Here is a 27,764-nt window from a genome sequence, read left to right as displayed (position 1 = left end):
CCCCCGCAGAAGCACAGCGGTCGGCCTGCCCTCCCGCACGCTCTGCTGACCCCTAGTGTCCTCCGTGGAGACCAGGCCAACAGAACTGCTCCAAACAGCTACAAAGTCCCACAGATTAAATAAAAGCATTTTATTTTATACTATATGTTATGTATATACTCATCTCTGAAAACAGCTTTGCCAGAAGCCCAAATCTTCAACATTAATCTGCAAAGGCAAATCCGGTCCCCAAGGGAAAACAAGTTTTAAGATGATGCTATGGCCTCCAAAGTCCTCTCCAGGACCATCAACCAAACTGCCTGCAGGCCTGCAGCTGCAGGCGGCTACATGTCTGCTTTTAAAGCAACCCCTTCCTGCCCTTGGGCACTACAATGTCCCTCTACGCCCTCCCTTCTCAGGGTAAGAGCAGCTGCTGCAGAACCTTGCAGGGCAGCACTGACAGGACTGGACAAAAGGATCAGAGCTAAACTAAGCCTTCTGATGACACGAGCTGTGTCACTTTACAGATGAAGATATATATAGAGAGGGGTGGGGTGATATTGCTCAAAGTCACACAGCTAATAAGTGGCAAAGTCCATACCTCTGCTCCTCCCTCTGGCGTGATGCCCCAGCTGGGACGCCCACAGGGTTATCTCGTGCCTGCCTGACCAGTCCTTTACTGTCACTCATAACCCACAACACGGTCTGACCCTAGCCTGCCTTTTCAGCATCTTTTCCTTCCAATCTCGCAGGAACAAGGCTGCTTGGGCCACTTTATGACTTCCGGCTTCCCAAAACCTCCATGCTCAGGCTGGTCTTGCCTGTGCATCCTTCCCCATGCTCAGAGGCACTTCTTCCCCTGCAGGAGGACTTTTCCACTCTCCGCAGGGACACCCCCTCAGGGGAGCCCTCTTCTTGCCCTCAGAATGGCAGGTGTCCCAGGCCACATCCCGAGCTGCCCCATTAGGTCTGCGGGTGCTCAGGTCTGCTAGTCAGACCAGCAGCCTCAGAGCCAGGAATTATGCCCGGGTCACCCTGCAAACCTACTGCCCACCTCACAGCCCCCAGCCAGCAGGCTACCTGGAAGTCACAGCAAGTGCCCCACCCAATCCAGAAGTCTCTTCATTTGCCGGCACCGCTGATGACTTGTCTCCAACGTTTGGTCAGTTTTGCAAAAAAGAGCACCTTCCACAGTGAACAGTGGGTTTTCGCTTCAGCTCCCATCCTTACTGCAAACGTCAAGGGAAACCAAAAGGCCTTTTCTGAACACTTTTCTGATGACACCCTTCCACCCACTATACTCATATGCTCAAGAAAATTGGGTCCACGTGATTTTGTTTCCCTTACGCTAAGTGGCTCAACACACTGTGTGATTTTTTTTTCCTTTTTTGAGGGTATTTGTACTCAGTTTCTCGGCTTTAATCTGTTTTTGTCTCTCTCTTCAGTATCCCAAGCAGTTACCACTTCTTAGCCACTTCAGCAGCCTCCCTCCCAACATCTAGTCTAGGAAATGAGCTGTGATGAGGGGCCTGGAGGCAGTCACAGAAGAAGCAACTAAGGGACAGAGAGGGGACATAGTTTGCCCAAGGTGATCAGCCTCAACCCCCAACAGTGTGTTTCACGTCCCTCTGTTTAACTCTTATGCTAAACAAGCTAACTTTTTGTAGATTATGGTTATAAACAGATGAGGTATCAAAATACATACAAGGACACACATCAACTCTAAGATGTTCATTAACTTCACTATTTTGTTTCTATTTTTTTTATTTCTATTAAAAAATAATTAAGAACCTCTGCAGTCAATATAGAAAAATGTTACTGGGTTTTAATCCAGAATATAGAGGTGTTGTGTGTCATTACTCATACTTATTTGTATGTTCACAAGACAAAATGATTTGAAGGTCTCTCTCCCCTCCTCCTACTCAGTACCTGCTCTCACCAGATCTCCCAGTCCACACATCTAACAGCCTTTCACTTCACCCACAGCTGAATTCATCAGTTTTCCCCCAGAGCTCCCTCTGCAGCTTTCCCTCCTCAGAGCACAGCAGGACCATCACTTACCTCATTAATCCACCCAGAAACCTGGGCCTTCCTCCATCCTACCTTCACAGACAGCATTCATCCTTTCATTTTTACCATCTAAACATGCCTTCAATCTGTTCGCTTTTACCCACTGACCGTCCCACCGCTCAAGTGGAAGCCACCAACACTGCACACCTGGACTCACGAGTCTCCCAAGTGTCCCCACAGCCGCTCTCACGTACTTGAGACAAAAGGGATTGTGTCACTCCCGCGGTTTTAGGACTCTTTTCAAACCCACTCTTCTTAGAAGAAACTCCCAGTTCTTCACCTGGTAAAGATCTTTGCCATCAAATTGTCAGCTCAGGGAGGGCAGGACACGCCCTCTCCCCTCGGCCCCTCCCTCTGGCAGAGCATCAGCTTGGGAGGACCTGCTGAGCTACACCAGCCTGTATTCTAACCCTGGTCTTGAGTTCTTAGCAAACTGCTTCACTTATCCATACAAACCCAAGGTAGATTAGAAAGATTTTAGATGTTGAGCTAGACTATTGATTTGGGGATTTTGCACTAGCAACCTGCAAGTACATGTTCTAATGATTCTGTCTTCTTAAAACCACACCCAGATTTAAGGAGTATTTGTGGAATGTCTTCGGAGTAAAAGGGACTGTACTTTAACAGACTATATGTTTTATAACATGAACAACCCTGACAGGGTCACAAATGGAACCACCTCACAAGTGACAGAAGACAGGTGAGAGGCACAAAGCAACAGGTCACAGAGATGGTAAGAGCAATGTTGTTTCTCCAACCCCCCAAAAATTTTTTGAAAGAACCGAAAACTCTGAATTTTGAAAGTAAAACACTATCATATAAAGAAATAAAATAAATAATCCTCTTCATCAGTGTTTCAAGATCTGACTGCAGAATTTTTAGCATGCCATACTGAATCCTAGCACAGAAAAATCAGATGGACTAGTGGTGAGTAAGTTCCAGGGAAACGGCAGCAATTCCTCCACTTGTAAGAGGACACACACTCAATTGTCGAAGGTGATTTTAAACCACATTCTGGAGAAATTCAGAAGATTCAGGCACCGATTCTAGATGGTGATGACACGGAAGGACGGGTTGGATGCATGCTTCTAACTGAGTCACCGGCATTCTTACACTGCAGGGGGAAATGGAGGCTCTCAGTTATGAGCAGAGATGTTCCTGTCATTTCTCCCAGGCCGTGCCTCGGGGACTCAGTGTCCTGCAGCAGCCTGGCCCCAGGCGAGGACCCGCAGCGTGGCCCACTCAACCAGGAGGGGCACTGTGCTTGAGAAAGCCCATCCCCGATGGGAGAAAGAGGGGCTGGTGGGGTTGTGTGTAACTATAAATGATCATAGAAATACACCTGCATACATTCATTTGATACAATTAATATTAGCAGGCTATTTAACAAAATTTCAATTGTCAGTGTTAATTTTACCATTCCTTTCCTCTTGTCCCCTGCACTCTGAGACAGGCTAAGGCTCTCTCACACCTGCAGCTCTGATGCAATAGTTGTGAAGTCATTTTACTTTGCTGCAAGTGTCCTCGCTCCCCGTGTCGCTGTGACTGTCGTCTCTTAACAGAGTCAGATGTCTTCCTGGATCTCTCCCTGAGTTCCTTGCTCCTGCTTCTCAGATCCTGAGATAAAGAACAGGTGAAGACACATGACTAGAAAAGGCACTGTGGACTTGACCAAAGTCCTCAGTGACCCCCTAGGTGAGTGCTGCCCACCCCTTACCTTCAATTCTCAACTTTCTGCCCAGGGTGACATCCAGACAGGAAAGAGTCTTGGGCCCAATTAAAAGCTGTGAGGCTTGGGTGCAGGGAAAGGTGCAGGAGCTAGTTCTGGAGCCGGGCCCCTCCCCACCTCTGCTACTCTCTCCCCCGAGGCCCCGCCCCCAAGCCCCCAGGCTCCCTGATCTTCTGTCCTTCTCTTCTACACTACTCCAAGCCCTTTTCCCCTTCCTTTAGTCCCTGATTATCCCCAGCTGGAGTGATTTTTTCATCACAGCATCTAAAAAAATTTCCTACAGCTGAAAAAGAAGTCTCCAGAGGTCAATGCCCACATGGTGGTTCCTGAAGAGAGCCCCTGGTTAGGGGGACTCTCACCAACACTCACAGGGCATCAGACATGTTGCAGGGTCGACCACCCCCAACAAGAATTTGCTGTGACCCCTATGCCCGCACAGCATCCCTGTTCACAAAACTTTAGTTGGGCCACTTATCCGTTATTAAGAAGCAAAAGTAAAAAAATTGCTCATGTTTCTTACTAAAATTATCTATGAGGTGGAAAAAGAAATTGTAATAGAAAAGAACAAATTTGACTCCATGTTAGATGTGTTCGTTTGTCTTTAAGCCTGTACCCTGTTTTCTAGGCTAAGACTTGTTATCTCTGCACCTTTTGTAAAAGAAAGTTGCCTTTAGCCTGAAATATCCAGGAGGGCCTATTCTGCGGGCTCTGATCTTTAAGGATGTTAGCTCTTCTACACTTATGTAGAGATGGCAAGTTGCAAAATAAAGAATAAACTTTGTTTTTTTGAGGTTTTACAGGGGTGCCATGATTTGACCCACATGGACAGCTGCAAGAACAAAGGATTCCAAGGAAATCAATTCGTACAGCAAGAAGTTTGCAACAACCAACCACACCCCCACCACTTTTTAGTATAAAAGGAGACTGAATTCTGACTTGGGGAAGAGAGTTCTCCTGGATATCAGTATGCCATCTTCTGAGTCTGCCAGCTTTTCAAATAAAGTCACTATTCCTTACTCCAAAAGCTCCTCTCCCGATTTATTGGCCTGTCATGCAGCAAGCAGAACGAGTTTGGACTTGGTAAATAAATGACTGCATTAGAGGTAGTATGTCTCCACTGTTTCCTCATTTCCAGTATGTCACAACCAATCGATTTTATATGCTGTTTAACAACACGACCAAAAAACCTATTATACGGAATTGATTCCATGGAAATAAAATTATTTCTTCTCCTTCAAAACTTTGTTCTTTCCTATTTTATTTTGTTTTGATTATTGAAAAGAAAATAAAAGTCAAATCATTTTATTTCACCTATTTTTTATAGCTACATATTGTAAATACTACAAAGATATTTAAATTGCAATAAAAATTGTTCATATATTAGTATAAAGATATATACACAATCAAAGCAGAGTAGGAAAGGAGTGGATATTTACTAAAAATCCACTGCACATCCAGTCTTTTACAAGCATATTCTGGAATATAAGCTCTATTATCCAGGGGTCCACCACCCCCATTCTCACTGCCGAGTCCCAGAGTAATCAACCTCCAAGGCACCAGCATAGAACCACGCGATCACTATTTTAGGTATAAATGAGGGAATTAGCTCTTTCAATTCTAAAACAGAAACCTTAAAATAAATACTGAACTTATTTACAAAGAAAATTGGACACAAAAAAGTAGTTTCTCCCCCAAGTCACAAAGATAATTACTGGTAAAGGCAATATTTGAACTCATCTGCCTGATTCTAAAAACTAAGGTGGAAATCCCCTTCGACTGTGGAGGTCCAGCAGCACAGCCTATCACCCTATCTTTGTTCAGATCTAGCTTTAGACAGCCTGAGACAGCACCCCATTCCTATGGAACTCGAGGGCAAACGATAACAATAAGGATTTTATATTCAGTAGTTTCTTAGGTCTCATTTATATAAAGTGTCAGCAGGTCAGCAGAAAACTCTGGGAAATATGAGTGGGTCCAGAGCTTTTTGCTGATAAGAAACAATCTATCAGGACAGAGTGACCTTCCCATGAGAGGCCTCCTGGACATAAACTAAAGGCAGCTGAGCAATGAAAACTAGCAAGACCATGGAACTCAAGCAAGAAAGATCCCTGCCATCCCCCACCCAGTTGCCTCTTCACCCACATGGACAAGATGGCAGAAGACCCAGGTTCTTGTCCAAGTTACACCATCATGGATTCTCACCCATAAAAATTTATGACTCTATGCTGTCTTAAGCCATTTCCAACTCAAATATGATGACACCAATATCTCAGCAGAATGTCTATGTCTTCACTTTCTCTCTTCTATTAGGATACTATATCTATGGCCAAAAAGCAGAAATCCAATTAAAAACAACATGCACGAAGGCTGGTGAAAGTCTGCCTAAGAGACTTTGTTCTCACGCTCAGTGAATGAAAACTCAGAAAAAGTGTTCCTTCTCCCTCTGCAAGTGGGAGGTAGCCTGATTGTGTGTGTGTTTGTGTGCACGTGTGTGTGTGTGTGTAAATCAAATACAATGCATTCTGGGATGTGTACAGATTTTTTTTATGTTACTGTCATTTCATGAGGATGAGCCAACCTTTAAAGTAACTTGAATCTAGTGTTCTGAGAGAGTCCCAGGATCTTTTGATGGAGGAGGGGAAAGGGGAAAGGAAAGGAGGAAAGAAGTAAATGAAGCAAAGGAGTAAGAATACTACTAGGGAAAGGCAAGACTTTAATTTTGTTCCTACTTGCATCACACACAAATTAGGGACTGACTTTCCCCTATGTCTCGTCAAGCACTGAGTTGCAGAAGAAGAGGCGACAGCCCATTTCTCACTGAGATTGTGACTGTACATGGCATCTTATAGACACAAATTATTTACCCTGATCAAACACTCTAGCAGCAGGCCGTAATTCTCCTGTTTTGAGAGACAAGAAAACAGGAGTTCAAAGAGGATGTATAACTTGAGAAAAGTCAGAGGACCAGTAAACTAAAGAGGATGAATTCAAACTCAGATCTGAATGGAGAGTCTGATCTTCCCACTCCCAGGGCTGGAAAATCCTTAACAGACAGGCTTCCCAGCTCCCTGCATTGTTCCTGGCACCAAGCATTTCCCATGGCGATGGTCTCCTGTTCTCACAGACACAGTGCTCTGTGCAGCCAATAACCTCCATTCGACCTTGATCATATACCTGCCTCACTCACCAGGCTTCTCCATACAGACAGGAAAGCTGGCTTTCAAGTGCGTACAAAGCCACCCCTGGTCTTACCTGGGCTCTTCAGTGGCTTTTCCAGCATAAAGGCAGCCATGAAAGTGCTCACAGTTTGTACATGAGCCACACTACCTCTCTCCATCTGTCTCCCCACCTATACTACTTAGCTATGACCATTTTGAGAATCTTGGAAACAAATTTTTAAAAACAGAAAAGAAAGTATTCTGTAACAAGTACTTAATACCTACAATTTTAAATGACAAGTTACAAAGTGATTATTTACAAATTGAATCTGCCTTCCTAGGTGTCAGTTTTAACAGTTAAAATATATAATAGCAAAAATTCTCACTTACAAAATTAACAAAAACATCAACAATAATCTGGAATAAACTCAAAAACAATGCCCATGTTGTACATGGAGAAACACAGGACTGTACTGAGGGGTAAAGTAAGAAGTGTGAATGCAGAGACATCAACATATTGTATGGAGGAAAGCAGTTTTGTAAAGATGAACGTTCTCTTAAAGATAATTCAAAACTTACTTAAAAATCCCATGACAGCTCTTATCTGTTTTTTTTTTAACTTGAGCAAAATATTTTGAAACTCTTCAGGAATAATAAAGTCATAATACTAGACAAGAAAATTGGGGATGGAAAAAAGAATAAAAAAATCGCACTGTCATATATTAAATAAATTTTTACAATATGTAAGATATAGCACTGGAGTAAGAAAGTAAGACTGACAGAAATAAACCATGAGCTCAAAAAGAGACTCTAGTGTACATAAATATTTTGTACAGGTGGGATTTCAAATCAAAGAGCAAAGTATGAATTCAATAATTGTCTTGGGACAATCAGAGAATCACCTGGAAAAACCAAATTCTATTCCAGTCATAATGACCACAAGAAAAATTACAGATAGTGATGTAAATATTAGAAAGTACTAATAACAGCAAATACAACTCTTTGCTCATAGTACTTCAACTTCTCCTCACTATAACAAGTAGTATTATCATCTCCATCATAGAGATTAAAAAATCCTACAGAGGAGATATATACCATTATAAGAAAGTATTTCTAAGAATACTATCAAGGATAAAACCCAAAAAGAAGACATTTACTGTCTTAAGATTATTTTTGGCCACAACAAAAATAAACCTACTGAACAAAATGAAAGGCAAGAAATGACAAGAAAAAGCTCTGTGATACATGTTAATGAAGACAAGGGGTTAATGTTCATAACATACAAAGAGCTGTCACAAAGCAACAAGAAGCTCCCTCACTTAAATGTGTGCAAAGGACAAAAGAGATCATTCACCTTTTAAAAGTCAGATGGCTAATGAGTGAAAAATGCTCAATACCTCACTAGTCATCAAGTGCAAACTAAAACAATGAAAAAGCAATTTTGCTCATCATATTGGCAAATGTTTTTAAAAAATATTCTAGGTAGTGTCCATCTTTGAGAGAACAAACTGAGCGATCTTTTTGGAGGACGACGTGTCAATGGATATGTAAACTCTGAAAAATGTGTGTACACACAGACTGAACTCCATTTTAGGAATCGTTTCGTTTAGAAAAAAAATCAGTTCAAAAAGATGTACTCATCAGAGCATTTACACAGCACTTTTTACAATGGTGGGAAGAAAAGCTGAAGTGAAATCATATCCAGCGATAGAGAATTGGTTACATAAGTTATTCTACATCTTTTCATTCCCCGCAGGAGAAGGAATTTCTAGAGTCACTTGAAAGGAGCCTGTGATGTATGTAATTGTCACATCCAGGGACTAAATTTCCAGAAACCTTAACTAAAGGAATACTCATACAAGATCACAGGAATATTTGTACAAGAAGGACGCCAGTCAAACACCCTTTCTGACAGTGGAAAATGGAGAAAACTTAAGTATCCACCATCAAGACAATGATGCGGTAAATCAAGGCGAGCTGTGGGCACTAAGGGGCAGGCGTTTTGGTGTGGTCCAAGGCCTTGTCCACAGTACTCTCCCACCAAAGGTGTCCTTACACAAGAGACCAAATCTACTGCACATCAGGAGACCCCTCTACTCTATCTGAAAGGACCGGGTGAGTCTGGAGTGGGAGGACGTCTATGATATACACATCAGTGAATAAACCGAGCTGCACAAAACATATAGTATGGCCTTATTTTTCAATAAAGCATATATACACACACATATACATAGATTTCTCATATACATGTATGTATGTGTATATATATATGACAGGCATAAAGGTCATGAAATATATACACCACATTGTCAGCAGTTTTTACTCTCAGGAAAAAAAGGGGAAGGGATGTAGGGGTCTTTCGGTACCACCACAGTTCTCTTTTCAGTATTTCAGTTAAATATACTTGGAATTTAAAAGTTTATTTAAGTCCGAAGTAAAATGGACGATGCCTCCACAAGACAGAATGCTATACTGGTCATTAAAAATCATGCCAGGGGAGAGAGAATACTGTAGAAAAACATGTAATAAGCCGAATGGAAAATGGAGGTCTCCACACAGTAAACAGGCACAGAGTGCTCGCTGGTTTTTATGACAGACGTAATACACACTGATGAAAAGAACAGAAAATAGATGTTAAAGTGTTAATTATTATCTCTGAGTAGTGGGACCAGGATAGACACTTTTGTCCCATTTTTCAGACTTATTATATTAAATACACATTATTTTTCATCTGAAAAAAGCATTTTTAGATGTCTAGTACCACACATTGAAAAAATTACACTAGTACTTACAGAAATAACTAGGAGACACGGCAGCAGCGTCACACAGTGTAGAACGGGCGATCCTGATTAACATCGTGCAGTTACATAAGGACCCACAAAGTGAGAGCACCTGCTGTCATAGGGCGTAGCCCCCTTCTATTTGTCAGTTGTGTCTTCAGGGCTGAGGCAGTTCTGAGCACGGCCAGTGTCAGTGCTGGTGTCTGGATGGATGCCACTGGAGGTGAGGGCACCTGCAAGCCGAGAGGAAGAACAGAAATCATCCTCTGCTTTTTCTGTCTTGTTACTTTGTTACTTTTGAAGAGAGGTGTAAATAAGATAAACTAAATCTTCCCTACTAAAATTTCAGTAATGAAACCGTTTTTAAAGTGTTCACAACTTATAATCTGCCTATAACTGTCTTTTCAACAAAGCATCATATTTCTTAAATGTTAATTAACTCAGTTAATTAACTACCTGTTGAAACCTATTAAAGAACATGAAATGCACTATGTAAAATCACCACGCCTGCAGTGACTGGCACAGCTGTCTTGATAGCAGTGCAGTCAGCCCCCACCATCCCGTGGCCCTGAGCTCCTGATGCTGCTAAGAGAGCACGCTGCCACCTCAGATGGAGAGAAACGGTGAAAGCATTTTCTGAAATCTACAGCACTGACAAAACATAACTGACATATCCCAGGCTCCTTTGAGGCTGTCATTTTCTGTTTCTGGCCTACACCCGTCAATGAGCAGAACCACCCCATTCCCGAGCCATGGGACTCACGTGGGAAGCAGTTTTGGAGAAATTTCCAGGTATAGAATGTAACCAACTATACATAGAACTCTGAAAAAAGAAAAGATGCAATACTCTGATTTTGGAAGAAACTCAACATATTCTCCTAAGCCTTAGTAGCTGGAAAGGCTGGGCATCTCCTAAGCCACTTATTTATTTCACAGCCAGTGAGCATCTCCCACAAACCCTGTTTCCCTGTGTCTGCTGGGAGCCTCAGGCACACTGTTGCTGTCAATCTTATAAGTCACAGGGCTGAGGCGCGTGTCTCACGCCTGCAACTCTCACACAGGCTCGCCTCCTAGCATCACTGTCTGAACTTGGCCCCATTTTCTCACCTGTTAATTTGGTATCTGTTCTTCTGTAAGCTGCCTGAAATGCTTTTTGGAACAAGTCAGAAGAATCAGTGGGTAGAGTAATGGACAGATGGACAGGTGAGAGTTGGGGAGACAGAGTGACTCCAAGAAAAGGGGAACAAAGAAAATTTCCTATGCAGAACCCTCTTCTAGTCAGGGAAGAAAACCACCACGGAGAAGTGTGAAGAGGCAGGTGGCTTAGGACTGTTTCCTGGATTCCATGAAAAGTCACACCAAGAGATGAGAGGGTAGAACTATAAATAATAAAAGAAAAAAGCATGCATGCTTGAAAAATATATCTACAATATGTACTTTCTAAAGAATAGATTCAAATCAGCACGGCCCAATAACACAATCCTTGGGTATTTACAGAAGTGAGAATCCCATCTCCAAACCACAAGGCATCCCTTCGGAGCACTAAGAGTCTACACGGGACGGTCATAAAGCTGTCACCGCAAAAGCGATGCTATCCTGCCCTTACGAGGAATGAGCAGCTGTGCTCGGGCTGCCGACGCGCGCCATTTACACCCCACAGCACCTCTACGGGAGAGGGCCGCCTAGCGAGCCCCATCTCTGCAGGACAGAAAACAAGTCCGGGAGAGGCTAAGCCGACCTAACAGTTCTCCATCTCACAGGACTGGTCACTCCAGAGCAGGACTCGAACTCGGACCCACGTTTGTAACCGCAGTACTACCGTGATTTGTGTGCTTTTTGTGTGTATAATACATTTGTTTCCGGCATGAAAGGATATTTAACAAATGTTCGGTTGTCTTGTCTATCTCATTAGCTCACAATCTTTATATTTTTGAATTGTACTCTTTTCCCCTGGAGAAAGGAACGGAAAGAGCGGGGGTCAGAATGAGATGGGGCTCCATTCTTTATCTGTTACCTCATCTCATCCAGTCCCCAACCAGGGAGAAGGAGCAAATGTTCTCTTCATCTTTAAAGAGAGAGCTCCACTGATGGTGACTTACTCAACTCCAAAACCAAGTCTGGGAGAAGGGCACAGACAGCAACCAGAGAAGTATCACCCGTAGGAAGGAGAAAAGAGCTCAGGGGAGGGCTCAGGGGGTCAGCCTGATTTAATTTCAATGGATAATATAATACCACAGACTAAAAATACATGCAGTGAATTTGCTATTTCTTGACATCTAGCAAGTTTTCATAGCCCGCATGAAACATTATCGTGAACTAGTTAAAGGAAGAGTACACACTCAGGGAAAATCAATGCCACAGGCAGGCTGAAACCCAGGCTGGAGGAAAGGAAGAGAAAAGGCATAGTTAAGAAGAGGGGAAAGTCTGGGAAAAAGACATCATCACAAGGACTCTCCAGCATCATCCAGCTATCATATAATCATTCATTCAAGAGAGAGTTACTTAGGTCCTATTTTGTGCAAGATTTTACACAGGGCAAAGCAAGAGTGCAGCGTCCATGGTGGCAGCAAGTGGCAGGGCTATAATACAATTCTGATCCTGGTACCTTGCACACTTGTACTCAGTATAAAGGCAAAAAAATAAGGTAAAATAATACTATGTAAACTCTACGCATTGTTGAAAAAAATTAAAGAAGACCTAAATACCTGTACAGACACACCACGCACATTCCTGGATCACATGACAACGCTCTTGGGATGGCAGTGCTCCCCAGAGCGATCTGTATACTCAACGTGGTCTCGATCACAATCCCAGCGGGCTCCTCTGCAGTAACTGACTAGCTGCTGCTACTATTCATATGGGAATTCGAGGGACTCAGTAACCAAAACGTACTTGAAAAAAAGAAAAAAATGAGAGGACTTGTAATTCTCAATTTCAAACCTTACAACTGTATCTCCAGGTGAGATTAGAGGCCATTTTTAAGTTATTACTGGGTTTATCCTTATTTTCAAAATTTTCTACAATGAATATACCTGTTAGAATAAGAAAAATAAAAAGTAAGGTATCTTGTAAAACATGCACAGTGATTCATTCATTGGGAAAAAAATTATTTTAACTATAAAGAGGTAAATATCTAGTGAAAAAGGACTACTTAAAAACAAGTGTGCATTTACAATTTTCATAAATTGAAAACTGAAAAGCACAAAAACATCAAGTTTCTAGGGAGACTAGTGAAACATATTAATAGTTATTTTCAAAAATTCTAATTGAACAATGAAAACTCAAGAAAGGGAAAATTGTGATTGACACCCAAGTGCAAACACATGGAGAGCAAACGCCTAGAAATCACAGTTCCTTTAAATCTGCTTCTAACTCAATAGGAGAGGAAATTCCTCACTTAGGGGAGAGTGGAATCCCATACATAAGACAGGATACACAGTACAAACTGCAGTAGTATCGGGAGTGAATTTCTTAGAATTCTAATGTTACAACATTGCTGAAAAACTATAAAAACACTGACAGACAGATTAAAACACACAGTCATATATATTATATAGAAACATATGAAGTCTGCTCCCATGTTGCATAGAAATACAAACATATTTGTTCATTTATAGGCACTGATTACTTTATCCCAGATAGAATATTTCAACTAAAACAAAAAATCAATAATACACTCCTCTTGTCAAATCTACTTGATAAGTTACTCTGCTATGTAACCATAATGTGTTTAAGATAGATCTAAAATTAGTGAAAAATCTTTGTATGGTTTCTTGAATTGTTCTCAAAATTCCAAGCTTAATTTTAAAATAGATCTGAGCAGTATTTCTATATTATCTTTTCCCTTGTGAAATGAACAACACAGTCTGTTGTCAAAATTCTGTCCTTACAATGATTCACGAGCACCGTTTCCTAACAAAACTGCTGAACAGCAAGGCACTATCCAGACACTGTGACCAAATAAATGAAACACAAGGAAGACAGTGACCCTATCCTGGAGGGCTTATAATCTGTGTCAACAGCGGGTTTTTATTTGATTGGTTTGATTGGGTAGCAAAATAAAATCAATCAAGTACTTTCTGCTTTTAGCATTCTGTAAGTCATGACTGTTTTTAGTGTCATGAGAAGGAAAGAATTAAGCATGACTTGATTAGGTCAACTAGCAACATTCATCACTGGAGAGTGAGTAATAAAGAAGTTAACTGATAGAAATGCTTCTGCCTACATGAGACCTAAAATAAATCTACACTGATATCCGAAAGGAAAATGAGGAGATGAGGTCCCCAATGAGAAAGCAAACTAACAAGGAATCAAAAAAGGAAAGACGTTTTCATTAACGATTCCAGGCAGTAGTGGAGCATGGTGGTGAGGATCACAGATGTTTGGGACAAACATGAGTGTCTGAACTCCCACAGCACTGGGTAGCTGTGAAACTGATATTTCAGAGAAATTTTCTGCATCTCAGTCTTCTATCCATACACTGGGGACAACAACCGCACCCATCTCCTAGAACGGTCCTACGAATTAAGTTATTTTATATATAAAATTTTAAATAAAATACCTCAGATTTTAAATAATACCCCAAAAGCACAAGGAACAAAGAAAACAGAGATAAATTGGAGTTCATCAAAATTTAAAACTTTGCTTCAAAGGGCACTATCCAGAAAGTGGAAAAACAACACACAGGAGAAATTTTTTTCAAATCATTTATCTGATAAGGAATTTGTATCTATAAAAAAAAAAAAAGTACCTCCTACAACTCAACAATAAAAAGGCAACTCAATTAAAAGTTGAATAAAGTATCTGAAATGGTATTTTTCAAGGAAAATATACAAATGGCCAATAAGCACAAAGAAACGATGTTCAATATCTTTAGCTGTAAGGGAAATCAAGTCAGAATCACTAGGAGAAACCGCTTCACACTCACAACAATAGGTTATAATAAAAAAAAAGGGTAAAAAGCACTAATAAGGACACAGAGGAAGCGGAGCACGCAGCCCTTGCTGGTGAGGACGTAACACAGCGTGGCCACTTTGGAAAACAGCCTGGCAGGTCCTCAGAGAGTTGAACATTTGGTTTCTGAATGACCCAGCAACTCTGCTGTCTGGGCACAGACGTAAGAGAACTGAAAACAAATGTCCACATAAAAACTCCTACAGGAATATTCATGGCGACACTACTCATAACAGCCAAAAAGCAGAAACAACCCAATTGCCTATCACCTGATGAATGGGTAAACAGTGGGGCCCAGCCATACAGTGGAATATTATTCAGCAATAGCAAAGCATAGAGTACTGACCCAGGCCACAACGTGGACAAACTTTGATAACGTTACTCAGTGTGAAATAAGTCAGTCACAATAGACGGTTCCACTTACATGAAGTGACTCGATTTAAATGAAATGTCCAGCACAGGCAAATCCACAGAGAGAGAAGAGTGGCTCCTTGGGGCTGGGGGAGGATGGGGAAGATGGGAATGACTGCTTATGCATACGGGGCTCCCTCTTGGGGGAATGAAAATATTCTAAGATTAAATGGGATGCACAATTCTGGGCATAGAGTAAAAACGACTGTATATTTAAATGGGTGAATTGTATTAAAACTGGTAAGAAAAAAAGCACCTCGGGCCAGTACCTTCCCTAGTAAATGCAAATTGCTAACTTTTATTAGAGGAAGAAGAAACTGCCCTCAGCATGAAAGTAGGAGATCAGCAAATGTGAGTTAACCGAAATTGGACAAGAGCATTTCACTTGAAACAGTTGCTGAGTGTACACGAAATATTCAGAAATAGGAAAATCTGTTTCACATCAGGAAGAAGCATTCTGCTTCAAATGCAGATCAAGGATTCGGCAAGCCCAGCTGCTACAAATGACCAGAGAAGAAACCTGGTTCTTAAAACAAGCACCAGAGCCAACAAGGAAATGGTAGTGAGGAAAGCAGGCGGCCGACTATCTGGAACAGTTTGCTACAAATAATTTCTCCACTGAAAATTTAAAAATAAAATGAAAGTGATAAAATGCTCTGTTGACCTCACGTGAATGGGCTTCCTTCGGTGCTCGACTGTTCTGTAACCCCGATTGAGAGACTCAGGAGAATCAGCATGTCTCCTGGGAGTCCCCAAAGGACTGCCCACCAGCACGCTGACCACCATCACATCTACCAGGGTTGAATTGCAGAGAAGAGACCAACTTCTGAAAGGCACAGGAAATGTTGACAAGGGAAGAAAAAGCTGCAGTCAGTCCTGGGACAGAGGCCCTCTGAGCAGAGGCCAGAATGCTGCAGGTGAACTGCAGTGGCCGTGGGACAGGAAGGGACCATGGGGAGCATATCTCAATTCTCTCCTCTCTCTCCATCGGGTAGGAGAGATAAACCTGCATCCTTCTCACCTGGAACTGTGGGTTGGCTGGCAGATGTCTTACCGACATGGAATGATTATTCAAGTCTCTGTGGAAAAAGTCAATAAATCGAGAGGGAGTAGGGAGCCAACTCCACGAGCCTCTCAATTGCACCCTTATTTATTGTGTATAATCAAAGGAAAAATTCATTAACAGTTGTGTGATAGTAATAGGAACTTCGGGAAAGACAGTATGAAGCAGAGATTGTAGAATACACAATGAGTACAAAGGATTAGTGTATCTTTAAGGAAGTCATGGGGTGAGGGGAGCAAGATACATTTTCAGACATGTGAATTACAAAGCAGACCACCAGACCAGCCAGGTCCTTGTTCTGTGGATCATAGACTATCTAACAGCACACAAGCTCAGCGTTTATAGCTGAGGGCCTCGGTCCTTGCTTTGCAACCAGCAGAGTGCTATCTAAAAGCTCAACTATGCAAGCAAAGCATTGTCTCTGCTTTTTAAGGCAAGGAGACTGGAGTGAGGATGTACAGGCACTTGCTTGCAAAGCAGTTTTTAAGCATATATTTTTCTTCTTAAAGTTCACAGGAGGCTGGTGTGTGTTACAATTTGTTAAACCAATCATGGGGTCCCACATGGAACCATTATGGAGGACACCCTAGGATGACAAATCCTGCCTCTGGGTCTTTTCCTGCCATCTTCAGCCACTCTAGCAGGGTCTAGGCACATCCGTGAATAACGATCCTACAGAACTACCCACACTCTTAACTCCTGGTGCTTGAAACTTAATTTTAGCTCTACACAACTTACCGTAGAAAAGTTTCAGAAATAAAAGATATAATATTCCTTTTATATCTCATCATATTACTGATTTTTCTGATTGCTCTAAGTTGCTTCTACTTGGTAAAGCACATAATTCTGCAGGTGAATTCAGTAATTTCCATTGGGCATATCTAGCCATTTTGGGCTCTCTAACTTCTATTGGTCAAATACCGATACACTTAATTGATTTCTTTGTTTATCAATTTCAGCCGGGAGGAGAGGGAGTGTCACTCTTTTCCTCAGCCCACCCTCAACCCTTTTCTCATCAACTCAGGCCTCCTGAAAACAAAACAAAGGATTTGTTTCCCTTCTACTCTTTCCACAAAACCAACAGGAAACATCAGCCTGGAGAAAGAATTCAACACAAATGTTAAAACAAAAATCTATAAACCTGGAGCAACTCCATCTCCGAATCATGATACACAATGACATGAGAGTAAGTGTGTCAGGCACAAAGCATGCGTGAGCCTGACCACCTGATTTCTATTCTTCAAAGGAAGGAAGGTTTTCATATTTTTTATTATCATACTTTGTCATTGTTTCTGATTATGCCAAAAAATAGTTTATGAAAGAATTATGCACTGCAATAACAGATTACTATTGTATCAATTATAGAAGGCATTCAGAGGGGATAGGAAAAGCCACCTCTGTAAAAAATGCAAAATTTCTTCCCCTGTTAAGAACACGTATACAAAATGCAACAGAGAATTCAAATTCTTGTGGAGAGGAGCAAAAGCCACAGAACCAAAGCAAAGTCAATAGAATGAGTTAATTCAGAATTCACTGGACAAACATGCTCAATGCATTCAAATAATTTTAAAGGCACACTGCAAACCATTCACTTAATGATCTGCAGGCTAGAGGAAGCATTTCCCGCTTTAACAGACAACAGAAATCAATAGGGTGCCCCAACAAACAAGGACCAAAGAACAATCAGGTTTTTAACAGCTCTGATAAATCAGCATGTTCTAAAGATCAAAATCCAGAAATTTTAAACATTCATTCACACCACAATGAAACAAGCACTTAAAAAAAAAAAAAAACAAAGAAACTAAGCACATAGATCATGTACATAGATCAATGAGGACTTCATGTACCGCTGGAAGAACAGGCTATAGCCTTCTACTTGAAAAATAAAACTACTTTTAATGATAACTGCTAAAACACATTTCATCATTCATGTTGCCTTGAAAAATCTGAGGCACTTGTATCTGATCAGAAAAGCAATTCTGGGTAATAGTAGGTTACAATTCAGTGCCAGTTTGCTTTAGAAGAAAAGAGAAAAAAAAGCTACTGTTTCTCATATCCTGCACAAAGTGTGAAGTGTCTCCCTGCCTCTTTCTCCTCCCGTTTTCTGAGCTCATGCTCCCCAACCCTTCTGAAACAAGTATGAGAAACTCTTATTCCCATCAATATGCCAAATGACAAAAGAATATCAATTTATTTGTGTAAATATATGCCTATACCTTGAACTGTAGGAGAAAGGTATCAGATGTCCATATGAAACTTATTTCTAGATTCCTGAAGTCACACACACAAACGTTCACACAGACACAGACACATACCCCCTGGATTACTGGGCACTTCACAAGTTTAGGAATTCCAACTTCTAGAAGATAACTTTGTAGTTAGTTTAAAATACAAATCTGTCAGCTTTTGAAAGCCTTGATCATCTGCTAAACCATCCAAATATCAAAGAGATCCAATTAGCTTTCTCTGTAGAATGTAATTTCACTTGATGGCAAAACAGACCCTAAGAAGTACTGGATCAAAGATTCGTGTTTATCACTACCTATGATCGTTTTTAAGCACATTAACAGATTCAGAAATGTATGTCTCAACAACATTTATTCTTATTGAAAAAGCATACGTGTTCAACTCTCTATACAGTGACTAGGTCCCATGATGGTGTTTAAGAGCTATTTTGTGTATTGAAATATTTATTTTCAAGTGCAGACAAGGAGGGTGTGTATTACTCAGTTGTAGAGCACCTGCTTAGCATGAACAATGTCCTGGATTCAGTCCCCAGTACCTCCAAAAAAAAAATAAAAATAAGTGCATATTTAAAAATAAGAATAAAGTTATATAAAAAAAAGCAGACTAAAAAGCACTGCAATCTATGTGCTACAATTATACTAAAAAAAAAGTGTTTCTTTCAAATATTGGCTATATACCAATCACAGAGACAATCACAAATCACACCTGAACCATCACGTGTGATTCTCAACAACCCTAAGTAGACACGGATGAGAAACCCGGCACTGAGGATGAGGAGACAGAGCTCGGAAGATCCGGGGACTCTGACCGTCCTGCTCCCCGCGACACCACGTCAACCCAGGGCAAGCTCTGACAGACCTGCTCTGAGGGGACACCCAGCTGCATGGAACCTTGGGGCATTGGGGAGTCCCAGAAAACACTAAAAATTGTTCAGTGAAAAACCAGCTCAAATATATTACACTTTGCCACATCCTTTAAAAAGGGAAAATGACTGAGACCTTTTTGATACCTCCGTGTCCTTTCTGCCATCATCAATTATTTGCCCTCTCAGGGTGACCAGTGATGAACTGGACCCCATATGAAATGCACTCAGATGGAAGAGCTTTTAAAGTTATTTTAAGAAGTTTGTAAGACCCTGTCTATGCCTCACACAGGTTGTCATCCATCACTTCTCACCTGAAATCACTCCTTTTCTGCTTTTTAAAATCCCTTCATCTAATCCAGGATTTTCAACAGCAAAGAAGCACCTCAACCACAGACACTGGACAGCTTTTCACCAAACGGGCTCGAACAGCCCATTGGACTACCTGGAAACCCTTTTCTTCTATTAAAACCACTTCCAGGTACTTCATCATTTTCTGATTGGTGGACTTGGCCTCTGACTGGCCTACTCAGAGAGCTCCCAGCCTCACATGCGGGGGTGGGAGAGGACCCTGCTGTTGGGGGAAATCAGTGAGGAAGGCGGACATACTCCCGCCAGGTCTGCAAGGGTAGAAGTGCCACAACGTGCTCAGAAATTATACCGTCATCACCCCTGGGCTACCATGGACTTGTTTCACATTAACCAAACTCATGACACACTGATGAAAGAAAACCAGAAACTTAACTTATTAATGTAACAGAAGACGTGAAACTATGAACCAGACTGAAATATCAGAGTTCAACCATGAGTACACTTTCTCAAAGGCCTAATCACGGGGAGGCAGTCACATGGCAAACATGGACAGAAACAGAGCAGGAAGGGTTTCTAGATTAACTCAATGGACTAAATTTCTGTTATAAGAACTGATCTACTGCCTGGAAGACAAATAACGCCAATCACGATGCACTCTCTGTGGACAGTGGCCAAGACATGACTATGCGCATCTGTGTAACTCTCCTTTCCCTGTCCTTTCTGGGCTAACATATGCACAGAGGTACAAAGATTCAGGGATGCAGATAACTCTAAACACCCAAAGCCCATCTCTGGGAGCCTCAAACCAGTAAGCCAGGGTTTAAATACCAGCTCTGCCACTTACTTTTTCTGTGATTTTGGCCAACTTACCCTCTGTGTGCCTCAATTTCCACACTGTAAAACTGGGATAACAATCAAACCTTCCTTACTCGCTTGTTGAGAAGATTGAAGGATTCATTTCTGTAAAACTCTCAGAAAAGAATGTAGCACATTTTGGGTGTTCAACAAATGTCAACTTAATATCAAATTGATTTACAAGTCTCCATTCTAATCATCTTATGTGTTTCCTGGCTAGTCTAAGTCCCAAAGAAAATCCTTATTTCTCCTTTTATAAACTCTTGGGGAGGACCCTTCTCTTCCATCCCACCACCTGTTTAAACCGAGGGAGGGAATGCCTCCTAACCACTCCTCTGGGCCATGGAGAGTGCTTCTCCATTCACACCCCTGGCCCCTGGCCAACAGCTAGCCCTCCTCACACTAACAGAGTGAGGTGTGAGTCCGGGGAGACAAGCAGGGCATTTGAAACCCTTCCTTTCCCTCCAGTGTTGATCACCATTGGGAAGCACTTGGGATGCTCGGCTCCATGGCAGGACAGCCTTGTGCATGAACGGGCAGGTCCTCTCAAGGGAAGGCTCGCTGTCTCACAGAGCTACATGGGACAGGGTGAGTCTCTAATTCTGGGACACAGTATCATGACACGCATTTTCCCACAGCCCTGAAGTTCATGGAGAACGTGGCTTCATCAGTAACAAATAAGACATTTATCGCCTGCCTACTCTTTTGTGTCATCTCTCAGTTGGCTGCTGGAGACAACATGTGTATAAGTATTGGATCCCTTTAAGCCCCAAAATATATGAAGTAACAAAGAATTCTGTGGCTTAACGTTGGTTCAGGGAGACTGTGTAACAGTTCTGACTCTGCTGATGCTTAATTATGGGTATAGGAACTAAGGAACCTCCTCAAATATCTTTCAGCATAAAACCAGCTTTTCTTATTTTCCTGTTTCTTAGTAATTGCCAAAGACTCTCAAATGATGGCTTCACACAAAAAAGCAGCTAAAGTTTATGAGCCCTCTTGACATACCCACTGTGGTAAACACTTTACATAATTTCTAATTCTCACAATTCTACAAAGCAGATATGAATGTCCCCATCTCACAGACGAGGGAAAAACTCAGAGCAAACTGACTCAGGCTCACGTGGCTCAGTGGCAGCACGTGCACGCAAACCCAACTCAAAAATCTACACCCCTTCGTATATGTACCAAACCTCCTACCACCAATTAACACACAGCGGCGGAGTCAATACTCAGGAACTCAATACGCTTTTCAGCTTTAAGGTGCTCCAGAGGCCGCTTCTAGCTGTTTTATAAAATCCCGGCTCACTGACTTCTAACACTGGAAGAAAAGACCGATTTTGCCATTGTTTGCACAGCAAGTCTGAAATGTTCACAGCGAGATGACAGAATAAGTCTAAGACATAAGCAGAATAATTTTTCCAGGTAGACAGACATAATGGACATTGTGCTATTCTGAAGCACTAAGCAACGGAATCAAAACAAAATAACATTTGTTAAGCCTTCTTTTGCAAAAGGAATATTAAGACTGTTAGAAGGTGCAACAGCGCCACCTATGGCTAAAATGACCTTCCAGGTTGCCGGGAAAGATGCAACACAAAAATTGCCTGTAGGATCAGAAAAGAGAATCAGATAACTAAAAGCTTATGTAGCACATACTGCACTTTGCTTCGGGGGAAGGGAAGGGTATTCAGTATTTAATCTGATATTGCTAATACTCCTGAATATAAACAAAAGACATACGTTCATGGAAACTCATCTTAGAAGAGGAAAGAATCCAGTCCAGCCACTTCATTTTACAGGAGGGGAAACTGAGACATGGGTTCTGTCCTGCAATCGGCAGCAAAGCTCTCCCAGGCCTCATGTCTTGCACTGTAGCATAAACCAACAGATCTGTACTAGGCCTATATTCATAAAAGTCACGTTTGTATTTTTCCAACAGTAGGTTATCTAAGTATCTTGCAAAATAATTCTCAAAGAGCCAGGATATCATACAAGATTGATGAAATACAAAAACATTTATTTACATAATAAAACAGCATGAGCTTTATTCTATTAAAAAAGTGACTTGTTAAATCAATGTTTTGATATTTTAAACCTGTTAAGAGTGCAGGAAAAAAAATCAAAATTTTGCTTAATCACAAAAGAGAGAAGCTTATTCCCTGAAAATGATCAATGTGGATTTTACTAAACTTAATGAATCTGGTAAGAATCCCACGAATTTAAATGTCTGTGTGGATGGTTACACGGCAACATGAATTCTGAGTTGTAACAATAAATATTCTGTGTAAATAATATTCAAGGTCGTCTGATTAAGGCAATTTAACTAGTCCCTGTCTCACTAGTATGATACAGATTTCATTAAAACTTCATACTACACTAAAAAAAAAAATGAATCCTTGTTACTTTAAACCATATTCAAATATATCATATATATAAATATTATAAATATTGAATTTGCATCAGAAATAAGCGACACTCTTTAGTATTCAGAGTTGATCCTTCTAAAATATCTGTCATTCTGACAGCACATTTTTATTAAGCACCTCTTGGGTTCTTTGTATACAAGACGTCTAACTCTCACAGTCAGACAAGTTAAACGATATTACTCAAATTTCACAAATGAGGAAATGTACTTAAGCCATGAAAACAACTTACATATTCACCATCAGGAAAGAAAAGAGTAAAGATTTTACTTATAATATTCACTGACAATGTTTTCTTCCATATTAAGACTACATAAAACCAATTCAGTCTTTGTAAGTATTTCTGTCAATAAGGGCCACTAGAGAAAAACAAGTAACATCATTAACAGTGGTTGGACTTTCAAAGCCCACTTCTCTTTGGCACTATAATTGTTTTTAATGTTTTGTTTTTTGTGCTAACAGACCACTAATTTAAAAAAATTAACTTTTTAAGTAATTACCTGAGAATTAAACATTTGTGAAAATGTACAATTTTAATTAATGACACTCTGTCTCACATTCTCACTGGTGTCTCTCCTTTGAAGGCCTCATAAGGCTGAGATCACTAAAATCGGCCATTTATGGAGTCACAGCAGTTCGGGTAACCACTCAACGGGAGGCTGATTAGAGGAGCAATTAAGAATGCATCCTGTGCAGCCTGGGTTCCAGCACCGAGCTAGCCACCGCCAGCTGCGTGTGATTTGGGACAAGCTGCTCCATCTCTCAATCCCTCAGCTGCAAAAAAGGAGACACTGATACCTACCCTCAAACACCTGCTATGAAGTAAAACATGAGGAAAGCATTTTAGTGTTAGGTAGGTGTCCACTCAGAGCGAGTTTGGTCATTATGATGATGAGGATGGCTGTTAATAAATTAAGCTAGACCAAAAGGGAGAAATCACCTTAAAGGAGAAACATTTTAATTCAATCAGCATTTCCTTTTGGATGGATTGCAGAATGTTCTATTGATGTTTTTAATAAACCAAGTTTTGTCCATTAATTATAGATTTACAGGTTCATGGACAAGTCTCCAGAAAAAGAATTAGAGGCCTCTAACCTCTGAATACTAAGAAAGTAAATTAAAAAAAAAATCATTTGGGAGATTATACCTCATTTGGGAGAGTATGTGCTTAGCATGCATGAGGCCCTCAGTTCAGTCCCCATAAACTCCATTTAAAAACTTTCTTTTTTAAGAAATGGAGAATTAAAGCAAAAAGATGGAGGAATACAGAATTTTTTAGAGACTCATCTCAGATTTAAGACGGGGAGAAAACATCCATTTCTCAGAGGAAATCTTCAGAACTATGTAAACAGGATCTGAGATGTCTAGTCTTCTAACATTATTCATGAATTCATATTACCAAGTCTTAAAACTACCTGATAACCCACAGAGGTGATACTGATCGTAACACCTGCCAACACGGATCGAGCTCCCGCTAGGACTGCTCTGTTCTGACATCTCTGCTCCTGAGGCCTGACCAGGCTGAGAGCACTAAATTCGGTCATTCATGAGCATCTCGTGTAATTCCTCCATGTGTGCTTCTAACTCTCCCCTCACCAGCCCCTCTGAGGGAAGCACTGTTATCATCATCCCCACCCGCAGATAAGGCCACTGAGGCACAGAGTCTAAACCCTTTCCAGGTCACATTGGCATTAAAGGACGTCTGTATTTCTGCTGTTTTGCTTTTGACAAAGTAATCTGAGATATCAATTCAAGGGAGACTGTTAAATAGTCAAGTCTGTCAGGTCTTCACCTCAAAGAGCAGATACTATAAATTCCTGATGTAGGATGAGGCTGCCGCCACAAACTGACTCAGCTTGAAATTAATATCCAAGATGAAGCAGCGGATTCACGTAAATATTCACGACTGTCAACTCCGCTCTCGGGTCTGGGCCCTTCACTGCCTGAACGGGGGTGAAATCCCCACCCGTGTCAGGGAGGGACGCGCAGCTCTTCCGGGACTCACCCAGGATTCACGGGCTGTTTCCCCCCACAGGCTGTCCTCAATGATTAAAAAGCTCTCAAGATTTTTACACCATGCAAAACTAAAAGACATTTCTGCAGATGGAGCACTTTCTCAGGCTTAAACCTTTTTTGCCTACACTCAGCAAGGGGCAAAAAAAAAAGAAACATGACTCTACAAAGTCTCTGACCCTCACCACTCACGGGAGTAGAACGGCCACAGCAGCAGATGAGTCTTCTCATTGCACGATGAGAACAAAATAAAGCCGCCCCAACCACAGGCACTCCCAGAGACAGAGCTCAGCAGTCTTCTGCACACTCACAGTTGTGCAGCCCTCACCACCATCTATTTCCTGAACACTTCATCACCCCAGAAGAAACCCCCTGTCACTATCAGTCATTCCCTAATCCCCCTCCACCCAGCCCCTTTCAACCATCACCTGCTCTCTGCCTCTGCATGTGCCTTTTCTGGGCATTTCAGATCACTGAAATCAACAATATGTGGCCGTTTGTGTCTGCTTCCTTTCACTTAAAATGCTGTTTTCAAGGCTTGTCCATTTTGAAGTGGTATCAGCATCTCTCTCTCTCTTTTTTTTTTTTTTTTTGAAAACGTTAAAGTTTATTAGAAGGTAGTAAGTACTATCAAAAAGAGTACGGTGGAGCATAAGTGATTGGGTTTCAAAGGGAAAAGTGCGGGTTGAACAGTCAGGGAGGAGTTCCCAGAACAGGTGGCCTTTTTCATTTTCCTCTTTATTTGTTTTTTCTTTTTTATTCACTCTTACATGTGAATAATGTTCCACTACATGGAGATACTACATTCTGTTCTTCCATTCAGCAGCTATTTATGAATGAAGTCCAGTAGAATGAGTGTAAGTAGTGACTACCATGGATGGCATTTAAGCAAAGGGCAAGACGTGCTTTCAAAAAACAAGCCAACAAACAGAGGCACAAGGAAATTCAGTGCGTTTCTGAGCAAAGAGCATGCTTGCTTCGGCAGGACTACCGTGCAGGGCTGGGGCGGATACTGGCAAGTATCACGGTGAGGGAGTCACCTGATAAGACTCCCCACTGCAAGCAGCTCAGCCAATTCTCCCTCACACTGTATTGTTAGAGCCATGTTTCTAGGTTACTCTTATTTCAAGTAATAGTAATTTAACTACACATCTGATCATCTGCCTCAGACCACATTACCTAGAAGCCACAGAAAATCATTCACTGACCGGAGCAGCTCCAGGACATAACGGTGATGGATCAGGGAGTCCAGCAGCATTCCAGCCTGCAGGCACAAACCCCACATGTGCCCTGGTGATGTCTGGAAAATAAAATGCATGGAAATATCTCATTGCTGGTACACGACATCTGCCCTCAAATTGCCCCAAAATCATGCTGGCAAAGCACTACTCAAACTTTTCACTCCAAAAAAAAAAAAAAAATGCTAAGAAGGCAAATTTAGGCCCTTCCATTAAAAGCCAGCAACCATCACTGCCAGTATCTGAGCTGGAATTCTCCTGACTTCAAAAACCACCGCGCAGTTACATTTCAAAAGTGAAAGTCATATATGTATTCCACGTAGATGATATTACAGTAGGATTTTTCTTTTCAAAATTTCCAGTTGCAACATTAGCACAAGAAAGTTTATGTTTCAGCTTTAAAAAAATCAATTATCCTCCACTTTCTTAATTTTGAACATATTATTATTTTATAAAGGGAGCTATGCTGCATATTATAAACCAACTGTTTGGTTTCTGCAAATAAGACCTTTATGACCTCACTATTTCAGAGTAAACTTTAATGATGTTTTGAGAGGTGGGGCCTGGGGCGCTCACAAACAGCTCTTTAAATACTGACAAGTATGTGCTCTTAAGTAATGCAAAGGCTCTAACTCCACACTAGCTCAGAAAGCAAAGAAACTGCACCAAAGACTTACTTTAACATTTTAATATATTCCTATTGTTTTGAATATTAAAGTTCTTAAAAGATATGATTTTTTTTGAGAAAGCCAACAGCTGTATTAAATTTCCTCTCACCAAGAAAGCAATCTTTATCAAGAATAAAAACCCCTATAGAAATCGAAATGACGGGACGTTTCTAGCTAAGTGAACATGCAGATCTGAACACAAACCTAAATCCTATCAGATCTCACTCGAACGAGCTCAACAAAGTCCTGGGCTACCCTGGAACTTAGCTCTTCTTTTCCAAAAGTTGGCTGAGCTAAGATCATCACACAAGGCAGGGAAGGAGAGAAGAGGAAAGTCCACCTGGCAGCCTCCATCTGTTTTCTTCCAGCCAAAAGTCGCCTCTAGGGTCGCCCTGCTAACAAGCCCTCCCCATAAGGAAATCCGGCATCCACACTGCCCCTGCCGTCCCCAAGCAGTCCCGACGCCTCTCTCCCAGCCTGTGAATGTTCTTCTAATGACACCCCCTGTTGGTGGCACCCTTCCCCTCTTCCCTGCTACACACACACACACACAGAGCCACAGCAGTCTTCCCAAATCACAAATTTGATTACATCACCCCCACTTCAAACCCTTCAGAGGCTCCCTGGTGGAATTCTAGCCCCACCCCAGACACTGCTTGCCCAGCCTCACCTCAGTACACAGGTCCCCAGTGACCTCAGGGGCCCCCTGACTTGCTCCTACTTCCCACTTGTCTCCAGGCTCATTTTGACTGTTTCCCAAGGAAGCCTTCCCTCCTTCCAACTACCACAATTTGTTCCTCTATTCCTAGAACATTCTAGGCTAAGTCAACTTCTGACAATGCTAAGCTCACAAGAAGCAAATACATTTTGCTTACTAATGTGGCTCCACCCTCTCTCCCCTAGACACACAGAAGTGCACGTGTTATGAATAAATGATTGACGGGGTGGGTCTCAAAGAGACAGATATACCTACTCTCACACGTCCCGACCCTTGTGTCTG

At 41.5% G+C, this 27,764-nt stretch overlaps 1 protein-coding gene across 2 annotated transcripts in view; it reads right to left on the bottom strand.

Moving 5' to 3' along the window:
* Positions 1–2,538: 2,538 nt before the first annotated feature.
* Positions 2,539–27,764, bottom strand: part of LOC135320921 (uncharacterized) — a 91,210-nt gene continuing 65,984 nt past the window's right edge. The window contains exons 5-9 of one of the 2 annotated variants that reach the window (XM_064484154.1): positions 26,038–26,158; positions 12,422–12,607; positions 10,480–10,539; positions 9,729–9,949; positions 2,539–3,666 (exon numbers count right to left, since the gene is read on the bottom strand). Coding sequence is in view for 1 of the 2 variants with exons in the window: in XM_064484152.1 (XP_064340222.1) it covers positions 12,591–12,607 (17 nt within the window). In the remaining variant the exon portion in view is untranslated. The remainder of the gene's footprint in view (positions 3,667–9,728; positions 9,950–10,479; positions 10,540–12,421; positions 12,608–26,037; positions 26,159–27,764) is intronic. The other variant, XM_064484152.1, reaches the window with a different exon arrangement.

Source organism: Camelus dromedarius, unplaced genomic scaffold (assembly GCF_036321535.1).
Source record: "Camelus dromedarius isolate mCamDro1 unplaced genomic scaffold, mCamDro1.pat HAP1_SCAFFOLD_12, whole genome shotgun sequence".
NCBI classification, from domain to species: domain Eukaryota; kingdom Metazoa; phylum Chordata; class Mammalia; order Artiodactyla; family Camelidae; genus Camelus; species Camelus dromedarius.
The sequence above is the reverse complement of the archived record's forward strand: the minus strand, read 5'-3'. Positions and strand labels throughout refer to the sequence as shown.